General features: G+C 35.9%; 5 protein-coding genes across 5 annotated transcripts in view; 3 read left to right on the top strand and 2 right to left on the bottom strand.

The window, feature by feature from the left end:
• The first annotated feature begins 243 nt into the window (after positions 1-243).
• Positions 244-2,764, top strand: LOC106132945 (nudC domain-containing protein 1). The gene is made up of 2 exons (XM_013332517.2): positions 244-1,583; positions 1,910-2,764. Exons 1-2 carry the CDS (start codon positions 350-352, stop codon positions 2,398-2,400), a joined length of 1,725 nt encoding a protein of 574 aa, XP_013187971.2. The 5' UTR covers positions 244-349; the 3' UTR covers positions 2,401-2,764.
• On the bottom strand, positions 2,764-5,597 carry LOC106132903 (box C/D snoRNA protein 1). Its single transcript, XM_060954217.1, has 5 exons — positions 5,436-5,597; positions 5,080-5,356; positions 4,404-4,722; positions 3,617-3,769; positions 2,764-3,076 (listed from the first exon to the last, which is right to left on the bottom strand). The coding sequence occupies exons 1-5, from the start codon at positions 5,483-5,485 to the stop codon at positions 2,784-2,786; spliced, it is 1,092 nt and encodes a 363-aa protein (XP_060810200.1). The 5' UTR covers positions 5,486-5,597; the 3' UTR covers positions 2,764-2,783.
• Positions 5,598-6,220: 623 nt separating this feature from the next.
• On the top strand, positions 6,221-6,948 carry LOC106132925 (PAXIP1-associated glutamate-rich protein 1). The gene has a single exon (XM_013332495.2). The coding sequence runs from the start codon at positions 6,392-6,394 to the stop codon at positions 6,839-6,841; it is 450 nt and encodes a 149-aa protein (XP_013187949.1). The 5' UTR covers positions 6,221-6,391; the 3' UTR covers positions 6,842-6,948.
• Positions 6,949-7,189: 241 nt separating this feature from the next.
• On the bottom strand, positions 7,190-9,345 carry LOC106132922 (pseudouridylate synthase TRUB2, mitochondrial). Its single transcript, XM_013332493.2, has 5 exons — positions 9,147-9,345; positions 8,708-8,899; positions 8,380-8,596; positions 8,136-8,272; positions 7,190-7,642 (listed from the first exon to the last, which is right to left on the bottom strand). The coding sequence occupies exons 1-5, from the start codon at positions 9,268-9,270 to the stop codon at positions 7,392-7,394; spliced, it is 921 nt and encodes a 306-aa protein (XP_013187947.2). The 5' UTR covers positions 9,271-9,345; the 3' UTR covers positions 7,190-7,391.
• Positions 9,346-10,236: 891 nt separating this feature from the next.
• LOC106132942 (early estrogen-induced gene 1 protein) overlaps positions 10,237-14,140 on the top strand; it is an 85,729-nt gene continuing 81,825 nt past the window's right edge. Inside the window, exon 1 of the mRNA XM_013332513.2 lies at positions 10,237-10,547. The gene's annotated coding sequence lies outside the window, so the exon portion shown is untranslated. The remainder of the gene's footprint in view (positions 10,548-14,140) is intronic.

Genomic DNA, 14,140 nt, shown 5'->3' with positions numbered 1-14,140 from the left:
TTGTTTTAAATTGATACGTAACATTTTTTTTTTATGTATGTATATGTATGTATGTATACATTGTAACCTTATTATTTTCGATTGCACAACGCGTAAATAAATCACGACTTAACTTTGGCAGCCTAGCCAGAAACTCATCACGTTTCTATTGTTTTAAGAAATATGTCATGTCAAGTCAACGTCATGTTTGACGTTGATGATGATTATCAAAAGAAGCTTCAATCCATCAATCAACTTCGACGACTTCATTAAATTCAATCTACGAATTCAACTTTTGCGGAGTTATTTGGTTTTTAATGTTCTATATTGAATATAATTCAAAATCACTATTCAAAGACAATAACTGAATATGCCATCGTCTCTTGTTGAATTACGGCCAGACCGGCGCTTACTAGATCACGAATTCGAAGGATACAAGTTGAATCTTCAAGCCCTGCCGCATTACACGTTTAAACTGGAGTCGCCTGTGGACAGGGTGTTTCCAGATGAGATTCAGTATTCCTTTATCCACGCTAAACTTTTTGCTCTGCAAAACCATCTGGTGCTTGACTACTGGGATTATTCCTTTAATTACTATTACATTGATGAAAAACAGCAGGTACGCTACGTCACATTTGAGAATACAAACCACAAGTTTCAGAACAAAGTTGTATATGATATTCCAGCACACGAGGAAAGGAAATCTGGCCATTTCAACTTGTGCCTCACGTTTCCTTCGGCCAGCCTTGCTGTCGTGAGCGACGGCACAGGCTATTTACACATTGTGGACACAGGCGCCAGAAACAGATACTGCCAGTGTACATGGCAAACACTTCATTCCAGTCTCGTTCTAGGGGAAGGCAAATACTTTATAGTGTTAGACTCCCGATACCAAGAGAAAAATGATGAAGAATCTCTTCACTGTTTGTTACAATCAGTGGAGCAGAATGAGAAACATTTCAATACGGTTCTCACCTGGGTCACATTCGTAAATTGTAAACAAACTTGGAAACAAACCAGTGTGAGGCAGCTTCAGGGCAAAGGTATAGTCCACTATGCGGCGATTGAGACAAATTGCTCAGCATTGTACGTGGCATCCGACAATGCTTTTAAATTCACTTCAGATTCAGAAAAAGAAATAACAGAGCCAACGAAAGAGGAACCAAGGAATATTATTTATACTTGGTTACAAACGACTGAAGATATATCAATAACGCTGCAACTTCAAGATAATTTTAATAAGAAATTATTACACGTCCAGGTAACACCCACTAGTATAAAAGTAAGTTACGCTGGAAACATTTTTATTGATGGAAAACTGAGGCACAAAGTGGACAGTGAGTTCACTACGTGGAACGTCGAAGACTCTGGAAAAGTAGATATATTAATTACGAAGGCGGACAGCATGCTTTGGGATGAACTTTTGGAGGGAGGGGACAGTAAGGGAGAGCAGATCATGGACGCCAGCCTGGTGGAGGAAGCCCATCGGAGACTGGCTCACTTGTGTTCTGAAACCGAGGTGAAAGCTGATGACGCCATGCCTGGTGTGTCTACACAGGAGTTGGAGGAATGTGATGCTGCTTCTGAAGAAGACACTGTACTAGGTAAAATTTAATTGTGAACTATAGTTGTTATACTATAGTACATGAAGCAAGTCAAATGTTTTCTTAGAAATAGGAACAGAAATAGTTTACCAAATAAACTTAACTACTATGTTGTTATATCCCAGCAAGAAAATTTTCAAAGCCATTAAGCCGGACACCTGCATGTGGCCTTTCAGTCTTTTCAAGTCTGTTGGCTCTGTCTACCCTGCAAGGGATATAGACGTGACTGTATGTATGTATGTAGAAAAATAATATTATGTGTATTTTGTAACACATACTAAAATTAAACCTGCAGTGTTTTACTTAGAACCTATTCCTGTTTTCAGTGAGAATGGATGTTGGGAGCCATCAAATAACACACAGAATATCGCTCAGTGTTCACCAGTACCTGTTCAGCATCAACATTGACAACCAAGAGGCCCCCGCACTGGCTCTACGGCACGACGTGGACGCTTGTATCTGGCAACCCTACGCACAGCTCGTCAACTCTGACACATGGCCGTTGAAACACCAAGGAACGCTACTAGCGTTTGGTTATGTCCAATCATCTAAACAGAATCGAAAATTCGTCACGTGCCCTCCGAATTTCTCATACAGTGTTGTGTGCGAAGCTTCTAGGCATATTTTTATTTATAGAAGTGCGAGCAATGACTCTCAGTTGAGAAGAAGGACGGAGGGTGTAATGAAATCTGTGAAAGTTGGCCAACAAAATCTGTTCAACTTTGAAAAATATGGAGAAGTAATAGGTATCAATGCTACAAATGAATTCTTGTTTGTATTGACACAGAAAACACTTATTGCAATAGAAATATTATAATATTGCAACAATTATATTTGAACAGGCCTTTTCTTCTTAAGTTCTTGTCTATATCTGAAAGTTTCAAAGTTCCCCAAGGACCAATATATGGGCAAATCTAGTATTTTATATCAAAGAATTGGAAGTGTAAGTTCCATGCTATTTTCAAATAATGGCCGGCACCTAAACCTATTTGAATTGAATTTTTTTTTTTTTCTGTGATAACCCAGCTGATTTTGCCAAACTTTTGGTTTCACATATTCGAATTACATCTTATATCAGTTTTCACAACCAGTTATGCAAGTAAGCCATGAAAACGTTCACAGACAGCCTTCGCATTTATAATATTAAGTTTGAAAAGTAAATAAAACACAAACTGTCCAAACATAAACTGTATTCTTATTCTAACTACCTTCCTCATTACTGTCATTGTCCGTAATGCTCTCTTCTGAAGAATAACCAGTTGTAAAGAGAAGATTCTTTGGTTTCTTCTTCTTCTCCGCTTTTATCTCTTTCTGTATTTCCATTTCCTTCTCTTTGGCAATTTTCTCAGTTAATAACGGCCGCTTTCTTGATGGTATTTTGTTGAGTGGTCGCTCTTCAACAAAATTCTGTGGTACATTTTCATTTGTGGGTAGTCCAGTATCTTCTCGTCTTTTGTCGGGCTTTTTATCTTCTGTGTTGTGAAAGGTATCTTCTGAAAAAAAATATATATTTTGAGCTCTATTATTCAAAGCAGTGAAGTACTAAAACTACTGAAAGTCAGTTCCTGATAACTTGAATGATGAATAATTTTTGTTTAGGTGTTTAAAATTAGTTACACAACAACTAAAACATTGGTGAAATAATCGCATCAATAAACAAAAAACTGGCCGAGTTATAACATGTTACATAACACATTATTTGGGCGAGTCCAAAACGCCTCTTACAAAACGCTACTTGAGTGTGATGTTACAAGGATAAGTAGTTTTACCAATTTTTTTAAAATTAATTGATGGAATACCTCATCATATATAAATGATTTTGAAATTTTTAAAATGGACTTATCCATAATATTTTGATTGAATATAAATTCTACATATAAATAATCATTTACGGTATCAAAATTGAAACTGAAAATTCACGTAATGAATTTAATATAGCCTGTTCTATTACTTTATTGACTAATTTATATTATTTTAAGACCTCGTATAATGTTATTATGATGTACCTATTAATTGAACATAAATTCTCATACCTGGTGTAATAATTTCAAAGTTGTAAGCATGGTCCTTGAGTACCACAAATATGATGGGGAATTCCACAATGCATTTGCCGGACAAATTCTCCGCCAACGACTCTGTGGGATCCAGCTCAAAAAACTTTCTAGCGGAACCTTTCACCTTTTCAGCTGAAAAAAATAATTAAAAGTATTTAACTATGCTTGCCTAAGAGTGATAATTAAAAAAAAAATATGCTGGGATATATAAATATAGTATATGGGACAGATTACACAGATCGAGTTAGCCTCGAAGAAAGGTTCAACACTTGTGCTATAATCTACTGACCCAACAATACAATATTTTATAATAAGTACTTATAAGTACTTATACTATAGATAAACATCCAAATCCTGGGCCAATCAGAGAAAGTTCGTCATCATGCCCTGCCTGCCATGGTCATGATTCGAACCTGGAAACTCAGGTGACAAGACAAACGCAGTACCGCTACGCCACAAAGGCCGTAAAATAAAACTAGCATTTGCGCGGGACTTCGCTCCTGTGGGAAGTTCCAGAGAAAATCTAGCCTATTATATTCTGTGTACCAAATAACATCAAAATCGGTTTAGTATTTTTTAGTTTATCCGGTACAGACATACAAAAATACAAATCTTTTACCTAGTTATTAGTATAGATGAAACCAGTTTAAAAAATTCATGTGAAAAAGATTTAATAAAAACATAAAATCAAGCCTCCTTCTCAGAGGGGTAGGCAGAGACTACATCTCTTCCACTTTCAAAAGATTATTGCATAAAAGTTGCTTACCTCTAAGCAGTACTTTGACTCCACTAAAACCTGCCGACTTATAAAAACTCAATGATTTTGATCCTTCGAAAGGTTCCGCATCAGGATTCAAATATTTATCCAGAAGTTCGGCCAACTTTTTATGCTCTGAGCACCGTTCGTCAACAAATTTGACAGGATCCGATTCCACATTGGGAAACACCCACTCAATTCTCCAGTTTATAATGTTAGCTTTGTAGTTGTAGCGAGTAGTGTTCGATGCATGCCTTGAGAAGTTTTGAGCTAAGAATTGGAGAACTACACCTCTTTTTCGTGCCGCCATTTTCAATTTGAACAGATGCTGTAAAGGGAATTTTTAGTTTATTGGTTAAATATTTGGTCATAGATTGTGTCTACTTGTACGAGTATAATGTATTTAATTACAAAGAATGTTTTTAGTGCAGAGAATGGCGAGTAAGAGTTGAATCAGAATTCTAATCTATGGATGCTGAACAGAAGATTATTTTTTATATTAATAATTGCCCGTGCGCATCCCACAAGTGTCAAATTCTAAGGTCTACTTATAAGCTGGGTGCCATAACAACCTGATACCAATTTTCTCAAAAGAAACTGTTGACAAATGCACTGTATAGTTATGCCTAGAGCTAAATCAAGCTTTTAAAGAAATAAAAAAAAAAGCTTAAAATGCAAAACTTACTATTGGCAAATCCTTGTCAATTCTAGTGAACCTCTTCTTTTCATCACGTTTTACGCTGTACACGAACCGCGCACATTCCTCCAACAACCTGTAATCACTCAGCAGGTCTGTGTCTGTAAAGTCTTTCATCCGAACAAACTTGGTGCGGTCGCGGACGCCGTCACATTCCAACTCCTTTTTATGGATCCTTACACAGCTCAAACAGCATGTCTTCACTTCGCATTTGGGACAGGAATATATGGCCTCTTTATCGCCACATACCTCGCAGTCTCCGAGCCTGGAAGATGGTAATGCTTTATTATTAACTTTCAGGTTAGTAACTACAAACAAGTGGTATGATATTTTTAGGTACAAACCTTGAAATGCGTTCCCTTTCTTCATTCGACTCTGATTCGCTCGAAGACATATTAGACTTTCTCGTTTATTTAGCTCACAAAAAATAACGAATGATAGGTACCCATGAAAACTTTCAGCAACTTTATTTACTTCGGTAAATGAAAACGTCAAAAACACATGGTTTAAGGCATGGTGACTAACGTGTTGTGTCAATGTCAAGCTATGACATTTCTGTGGACATTTTCTGTAGTGTTACCAACCTTACTGTTTTAACAGTAGATTGGCTGTTTTCACATTGATGTCCTTGTTTTCTGTTTGATTCCTATTTTCTACTGTTTTTCAACTAGCGTTCGGCGCCATTTATTATACTACATACTCTGCAAACATTTTTTGATAACCACTACAAAATAAACACAATGACACTAGATGGTAGTATATTCCTTAGTTAAATTACGTAACCGAATATCGACTATAACTATTAAAGAAGTATTTTATACTAAATCCGAAATAACCAATTGCTATTCATTTGAAGCTACACATGAAGAAATTCAAGAAAAATATGTATGATTTTAAAAATAATAATGAGTGTGAAAATATTGAAGATGAGGCAATTGAAACTGAAAAAATATTTTACTTTGATTTTTGTTCTTTTAACTAAGAAAATTGTATATTAATTATAATTATATGAGCAAAATTATGAAATCTGCCATTTTTTTTACATACTGTTTTTTTAGGCGACTCATTGTTTTTTAGTTTTTTGGGGCTGGCAGCACTGATTTTCTGGCATGACAATGACATTACAAAACAAATTAGTTTGGTTTGACTTGTTTTGTTTTGCAGTTTTCTTTTCTCTGGCGTTTAATCTAATAATGATATTGACTAATAGTACATACGATAATAAAATTGACTAATGGTACGATAAAATTTTCCAAAAATAACATTCTGTAGCGTTTATGACACCAAATAGTAAACCATAATGACTGAGCTCCAAGGCGACGATTGGGAACTAGCCTGCTCCGATGACGAATTATCAAAGACCGGAGTTTTCATTGGAAAGAACTGGATGCCTGACCCTGCTGAGTTGGAGGAGCTTTACAACAGTATCGGCAAAAGTGGGTCCTTGAATCTCGAGTGGAAATGTCCCGGCAGGCGAGCGCCTACACCCGTGCCTGTGAGCAATGCTAATCAGCCCGAAATGCCTGCGTCTCCTGCCAGAGAGGAAAAATCAGACTTTGATTTCATGGATGAAGTGAATTCATTGAGTTTGAGAGTCCGTAGAGATGGTGAGGACACATTAAGAGGCTCAGCAAAGAAGAAAACTACTTCGTTTGATGGTATTTTGTCTAATATGATCAGACACAAACGGATAGAGCAGATGGAGAAACAAGGGAACACTCCAGGAACACCATCTTCAAATGCCAGTTGATTTATTTTAATGCAAAGTTAACATGAGCAGAGTTAAATTGTAATAAATGTGAATTTATTGAAGCATGTAGACTGACACTATTGTTCTAGTGAAAAGTGATAAGCTAATTTAAGGGATATGATATGAAATTAAATAAGTTCAATCAAATCCTTTTTTTATTTAAAATGTATATTTACACAACAACTTGCAGGGTGAACTTTTGGCTTTGTTCAAATGTGCTAAACATGTAAATAAATTAATTATCAACAAGATACAAGTCTATAACTCTATTTACATCACAATCTATACTAATAATATAAAGCTGAAGAGTTTGTTTGTTTGAATGCGCTAATCTTAGGTTTTTTTTTGCATTGAATAGACCATTTATCGAGGAAGGCTTTAGGCTATATAACATCACTCTGTAACTATGAGGAGCAAAGAAATAATGGAAAATGTGGAAAAAAAATTATTCATTCTTGAAGACTTCAATGATGCCCAAAATAACTATTCCATGCAGACAAAATCGCAGGCACAGCTAGCGGACAAATAAAACTGCTTGTGAAGTTAGTGTCTATTGAGATAACATTGCTGTCTGCGGCTGCAATATGTCCTCATGCTCTTCGATGAGCTGGTGACACATGTCCATATTATCCAGTATGTGCGGCAACTGCCAGTGTTTCCGTAACAAAGCCATGTCCGTAGTAAACCTGCCCTGCCGAATACATTGTAATCCAGTGCAGTGAGCTGCGGTCTTCAATTGCACGGCCATATCGTGAACTATTGTCCATAAGTATCGATCATATTCATTTACAGCTTGGATTTCTGTAAGTATATAAAAATATTTACTTTAATGAATAATGCATGAATGACTTTATGTTTATCTAAATAAAATACTAAAGGCATTGACATTACATTGTTATTTTAATAAAGCTTATAAAATTATAAAACTAGACAAAGTGTATCTGTCAATAAAACCCTGTTGGCTTGAACACATTGATATGGGAAATGGGACAGATTTTGGTGAAACTTTCATAAATGACCATATAGATAGGGGATAATTCATTTTCATAACTAGAACATGTGTACATAGTCATGGGCAAAAGCTAGTGCTTAATAAAACCTTACATGTATATAGAATCACATCTATGGGTATGACCCGTGAGGGGTAGACTATGTCTTGATCAACAGTCTTGAAAAGACTGATATGCCAAGAAGAGAAGCCTGTCATTTTATGAAGAAGAAAAATACCAAGTTTAAGTCTATCCCTTAGTCGCCTTTTATGAAAAGAGATGGAGTGGTCCCTTTCTTATCTTACCTAATGTAAAATCAGGTGGTGCGAAATGAACACATTTGATTCCATAAACAAGTGGCAGTTTGCTGTTAGCTGGCCTTATGAGTCCTTGAGATGCCAGTTCGTAACCCGTTTGTGAGTCTTTATGAATGCCAGATAGCCTGTAACATGACACATTTAGCTAAATAGTTTAATGATGGAAAAAGAGTGACAGGTTATATATATTTGGGGAAAGTTACAAATTTAACTAAAATTCCATCATACTCACTCGTACATAGTCTTCTGGTGAGCTGATTGCATATGAGCTACTACCTCATCTATCTTCGCTCTCGTCACGTGGCCGTACGTAGCCCTCTCTACAGTTTTTCCGTTCCAAAAATATGTGTCCGTAGCTTTACCCAACTGGCCGTGGACTTTGTAAGCTCTTGTGGGCCGGGAGACATTAATGTGGTATGTTAGCCTGGTGCCCGCATTAATACCTATTACTGAAATGTAAAATTATGATTATGAGACTTTGTTTCACAATTTGGCAGAGTTTCTCTTCCAGACACTAATAGTTGCAAAATTTTATTTTTTATTCTCCTAAAAATACTTACATAAAACTCCACTACTAAATAATCCTAAGTGAGTAGCGTAACTGCACCGGAAGTCTTCATTGAGGTACCTTGGTCCACAGACTAAAGGATCATCCGCTAGGTTTGGGACTAATTTTACATCCATCGGAGCATTAGTTGGCCCCACTATCTCAACTCTTTTCTCTTGTAGCCGACCAGGCAGCTTATTTAGATCTGAAAAGTTTAAAAAAACAATTTTAACATCACTGTTTTTGTAAAACACTCTTTTCGGATTGCTTTCACAGACAGGGGAAATTATATATTCAGACAATTTGAAGTGTGTGTAAACATGTTATGGATGAGGTGAGGATGAGGATAAGGTGTCAGAGATCTGACGTAAGTCGCTTCATATTATTATCTTACCAAAGTGTATATTGTGTGGATGTAAACGAAGGAAGTGAACAATGTACAAAATACTAACCTCTACACAAGTTAGTAATAATTGTATGTTGCACTAGTTTTATAGATACAGTAGGCGGTTTATACACGCATATCAGTCCATTTAAGGCTTTAAATGCAGAAACTGCATTATTAAATTTACCCATTTTGTAAAATTTGGTGAAATTTATTCTAAACCAAAATAAAAATAGTTAATTGCATTATGTTTGGTAACTACAACACCAACTCACACAATTTATCGAGAATGTTGCCAATTATCGCTGAGGACAAGCGCTAAATCGAAAATTTATAGCAATATGAAAAGTTGAAAATGCGCTAGATTTTGCGCTTAGTTGGCAACAATATCAGTCGTCGTTGCAGTTCGTACGACCAGACGACCACTAGCTAGGTGTTGGACGCGGGCCCACTGCACTGGATCTTTTAATCCAGCACGACCTCAGTCGGCAGACCGCTGCACGAGCCATAATACATAAACAATGTTGACAAGGTTGACTTATTATCTCACTCTTACTAGGTTTTTAAAGAAAGAAATTACTTTCAATGCTTTTGTATAAATTTATTACGTATTGTACATAGAAGGAAAATACAGCAACTTTGTACAAGGGCACTTCCTATTGCTAAAGAATTTCTTAATTCATTTATTTTTATCAAACAATACAAATTGTTGGTGCAATAAATTTCTTATAGTAGGCTTTCGTTTCAACAGGAAAATAAAGAGTATAGACACGTCTTCTGTACATTGCATTTACATAAATAATCAAAAAGTTAGAAAGAGAGAATAGATAAAATATTTATCTGTCCCTGTTCTCATAATCACTTACGTTGACATGGCAAATGTCTTATCATCTCTCTCTTTCTTTCATTTTGTAAAACCAAATGAATAGAAAGAGAGAATAGTCCATTACATAAATTGCGACTCAGTGGTAAACGTCAATTAGGTGAAGTATATCTTATTAAGCTTCGTGAACAGACCCCTTAAAATGTTTTACCATAATACTTTTCATTTCTATGGCGCTAACCATAGCTAGAAGCACACTAAATCTAGCGCTGAAAGTGCAAAGTTGACAACACTGGAAACAACAACACATTCACATCGAATTGAAACGGAACGTAATCGGGTACGTACCTAGATTGTCATGTCATTCATGTCAGTTTCGAACGAACTTGGAACGAACAATGAAGTAATGGCCGCGATAGCAGGTGATTGGTGATTCTTGAATAACGTTTTAGCAGGAAAGAGACGTTTCGTGTACTGGGGTTATTACATTTTGTTTTCGTATATCTTCCTAAAAAGACTTGTTATTAATAGAACGCTACCTAGTGTTAATTGAAGTGAAATAATTCTTGAATTTACAACTGAGATAGAAAGTGTAGGTGTGTACAACTTGGAGATTCTGCAATTTCATTTTAAAACTTGTTAATGGTAAGTTTGTTTTTGTGTTTTATCTTTTCGTAACACGAGAATAACTTCAGTATCAATCTACTTTATATAATGAATAGCACCAGAATAAAGAAATCAACCAACCTTGTTACATGCACAGCTTTTTCTTGAAGTAGAATTGCCAACTTGTTTTTGAGATGTCAAATTTATCTGCACACATAATAGGTACCGCTACATAAATCTCACTATAAAGCTTCGAACACACTTCATCATCTATATTAATACAAATAAATCCATAACATTTGTCCTAAGATGTTATTCTCATTTTATTGTTTAACATAACAATTGTGTCTTTGTGAAATGCTTACCTTCTATTCCACAAGAGCACAGCTAGAGTCAAATCTACAATCTGAGCATTAGCTGAATTTGTTCTGTCCCACATAACCTAACTGCCAAATTCAGACATAAATTACCTAACATGTTTTAACTATGCCTTAAGAGTTAGGCATTCAACCTAGGTTTGAAGTAAGAAACTCAATATTAACATTTATTGGAATACCTATTAAACTCATGTGTTTTAAATGTGACGGAGCTTTGACATCTATCATAAGAATACCAAGTTGCACAGTTTTGACTATGATCCAGGTTTTTACATGAAGCGACTCGCATGTGACCTCCGTACTTTTTCAAGGGAACCTAACCCGTATTGGTAAGGTGTAAAGCCGTACATGTGAACATATTTCACATCACCCACTGCACTACATTTGTATGTGTGTTATCTACAATAGAAATTGTAAATGTGGTGTAAATTGATAAACTATTAATAAACTATTATGATATTGATAAAGAACATGACATTTAGACATGTACACCTTTGAGCTGGAGTAATTCTATTTCAATAATGATGAAATGTTAACATATGCATGCAAATTTATTAAAAAGAAAAACAAACTAAAATTATTGCTGTTCTGTTTGACATCATAATAAAAACAGTTTTCTTACGATGTCCATGCCATGCTACAGGGACTGGAGAATCTTGTATGGAAGGGTATGCAAGACGTGTGAGGCAAGTTAATGTTGTTATCTCTTTCACTCAATGCAAGGTTGGTGAAGCATGTAAGAATTATCCACTGTGCTCTACTACTTGCTATCTCGACAGTAACTTGATCCCCATGCAAACCACCCTGCTGACGTGTCTTGCATTGAGATCTGACGTAATAATATCACGTTATCAGTTATCAGCCTGTTAAACTCAATATTTATGCAAGGATTTGGAAGTGTGAATGAACAAGTTTTAACCAATGATTTATTAACATACATAAAGTCACCGCTAAGAGCGAACAGTGTAGTTTGTTCCGCAGCTTCTTCATTATACAGTAACTAATGTATAGTAATAAATAAGGAATGTTAAAAGCTAAGAAGGGGAAGGTCTTAACTAATTTAATGAATGCAAGAGTAAAAAAAAGGATTTATGAGAGCAGATGGTATAAGAATCAAGATGCCACAGTAATGTTATTATAAATACATAAAATCACGCCTTTTTCCCAGAGGGGTAGGCAGAGACTACATCTTTCCACTTGCCACGATCTCTGCATACTTCCTATATAGGTATAACATCTAAAAAGAAAAATTACCTGAACTTATTACTGTGACTGGATAGTCTGTCCTTCACAGGTGTCCTTTGGCTCTTTTGGTAATTAATAAAGTAAATACCCAGTTACTTCGTGTCATTTATAATTATTAATTAAAACTGGCCTAGGTGATTTCCCTGTGGAAGACCACAGCCCATTAATTTAATTATTCCTTCATATAGTCACGTCTATATCCCTTGCGGGGTAAAGAGAGCAGTCTTAAAGAGTGATAGGCCACGTTCAGCTTGATTATAGAACTGAGATTTGAATAGTGACAGATTGCTAGCCCATCCGATCATATTTTAGTCTGAAACACGGTAATTTATTATAGTGAAACTGAAAGAGGAGATGAAAATAATGAGGGCTCAACTTACAGCTTATTATTCGTGCACGGGCCTTGACTGGGTCCCTTGGGATCTGTCCTTGTCATTAACTGTAAAATAAATAAATAATATGTACATACTAGTCACTTGTATATATAAGTTTTTAATTATAAAACTAGCTGTGCCCGGACTTCGTTCACGTGGAATAGTAATTTTGGGAATCATTCAAGCCCTCAAGGATGAGTAATTTTCCCCGTTTTTTTTTCACATTTTCCATTATTTCTTCGCTCCTTATAGTTGCAGCGTGATGTTATATAGCTTAAAGCCTTCCTCGATTAATGGTCTATTCAACACAAAAAGAATTTTTCAATTCGAACCAGTAGTTCCTGAGATTAGCGCGTTCAAACAAACAAACTCTTCAGCTTTATAATATTAATATAGAAATATAGATATAGTATCCTTGGGATAGTATCTCGTAGCACTAGTCTCGAACTTCGGGGCTAACTCAATCTGTGTTATCTGTCCCTTATTTATTATTTTGTGTAACAAAATCGTAATGAAGTAAAGTCACGCTGTATAAGATTTTTAGACCTACGCACTGAATACAAACTCCATTAAAAAAAAACCTTAAAAATTATCTAACTACATTAATTTAAAAAAATATTAATCATTTGCGTCCATATTAACCAACGACGTATTTAAAATTAACAACTGATGCCTGTTTTAAATATTTTTTGCTTGTACAAAGTTTTAGTTTACATGAGCGGAAATTAACAATGAATAGAAATGTTTGATTGCGTGTGCGCAACATAACACGGTTGAACTAAAACCGGCGGGAAAGCTGTGCCTCGAGCTAACCGACGACCATTGCATGACCGCGTAAAAAATTCGCTTGAACCTTGAAGGATTTCACCAATAAGCAGATCAAAAGCAACTTACATACATATAGTCACGTCTTTATCCTTTGCGGGGTAGATAGAGCCAACAGTCTTGACTGAAATGCCACGTTCTACTGTTTGGCATAATGATGGAATTGAATTGAGATTCAAATAGTGACAGCCCATCATCTACAAGAAGTATTCCAAGTTCTTTAGCCTTTCCCTTAGTCGGCTGTTACAATATCCGTGGATAAGATATCTAGTGGTCCTATATCAAAGTCCCGGGTATCACACGGCACATCAGAAGTCTGCACGTAATAAGCAAAACAGTTTGGAAGCGAAGGAAGTTGTATTACATGAAGGTCTTCGAACTCGTCACATCAAATTGAAACGCGGGCCCGCGCTCGGACTGCTCAGTCGCCGCGCCGCAATGTGACGACATTGAAGGGTTCCTTTTATAACAACACTAGCTGTGCCCGCGACTTCGTCCGCGTGGAATAGTTATTTTGGGCATCATTAAAGCCCTTAAGGATATTTTTTTTTTATATAATATTGATAATTTTTCTTCACGTTCTTTTCACATATTCCATTATTTCTTTGCTCCTTATATTTGCAGCGTGATGTTATATAGCCTAAAGCCTTCCTCGATATTCTTTTAGTCTATTCAACGCAAAAATAATTTTTCAATTCGAACCAGTAGTTCCTGAGTATAGCGCGTTCAAACAAACAAACAAACTCTTCAGCTTTATAATATTAGTATAGATGGTGTGGACCAGTTTCGAACTTTGGTGCGCTCGGGCCTT

The sequence above is a fragment of the Amyelois transitella genome, chromosome 4 (assembly GCF_032362555.1).
Source record: "Amyelois transitella isolate CPQ chromosome 4, ilAmyTran1.1, whole genome shotgun sequence".
NCBI lineage: Eukaryota > Metazoa > Arthropoda > Insecta > Lepidoptera > Pyralidae > Amyelois > Amyelois transitella.
The sequence above is the reverse complement of the archived record's forward strand: the minus strand, read 5'-3'. Positions and strand labels throughout refer to the sequence as shown.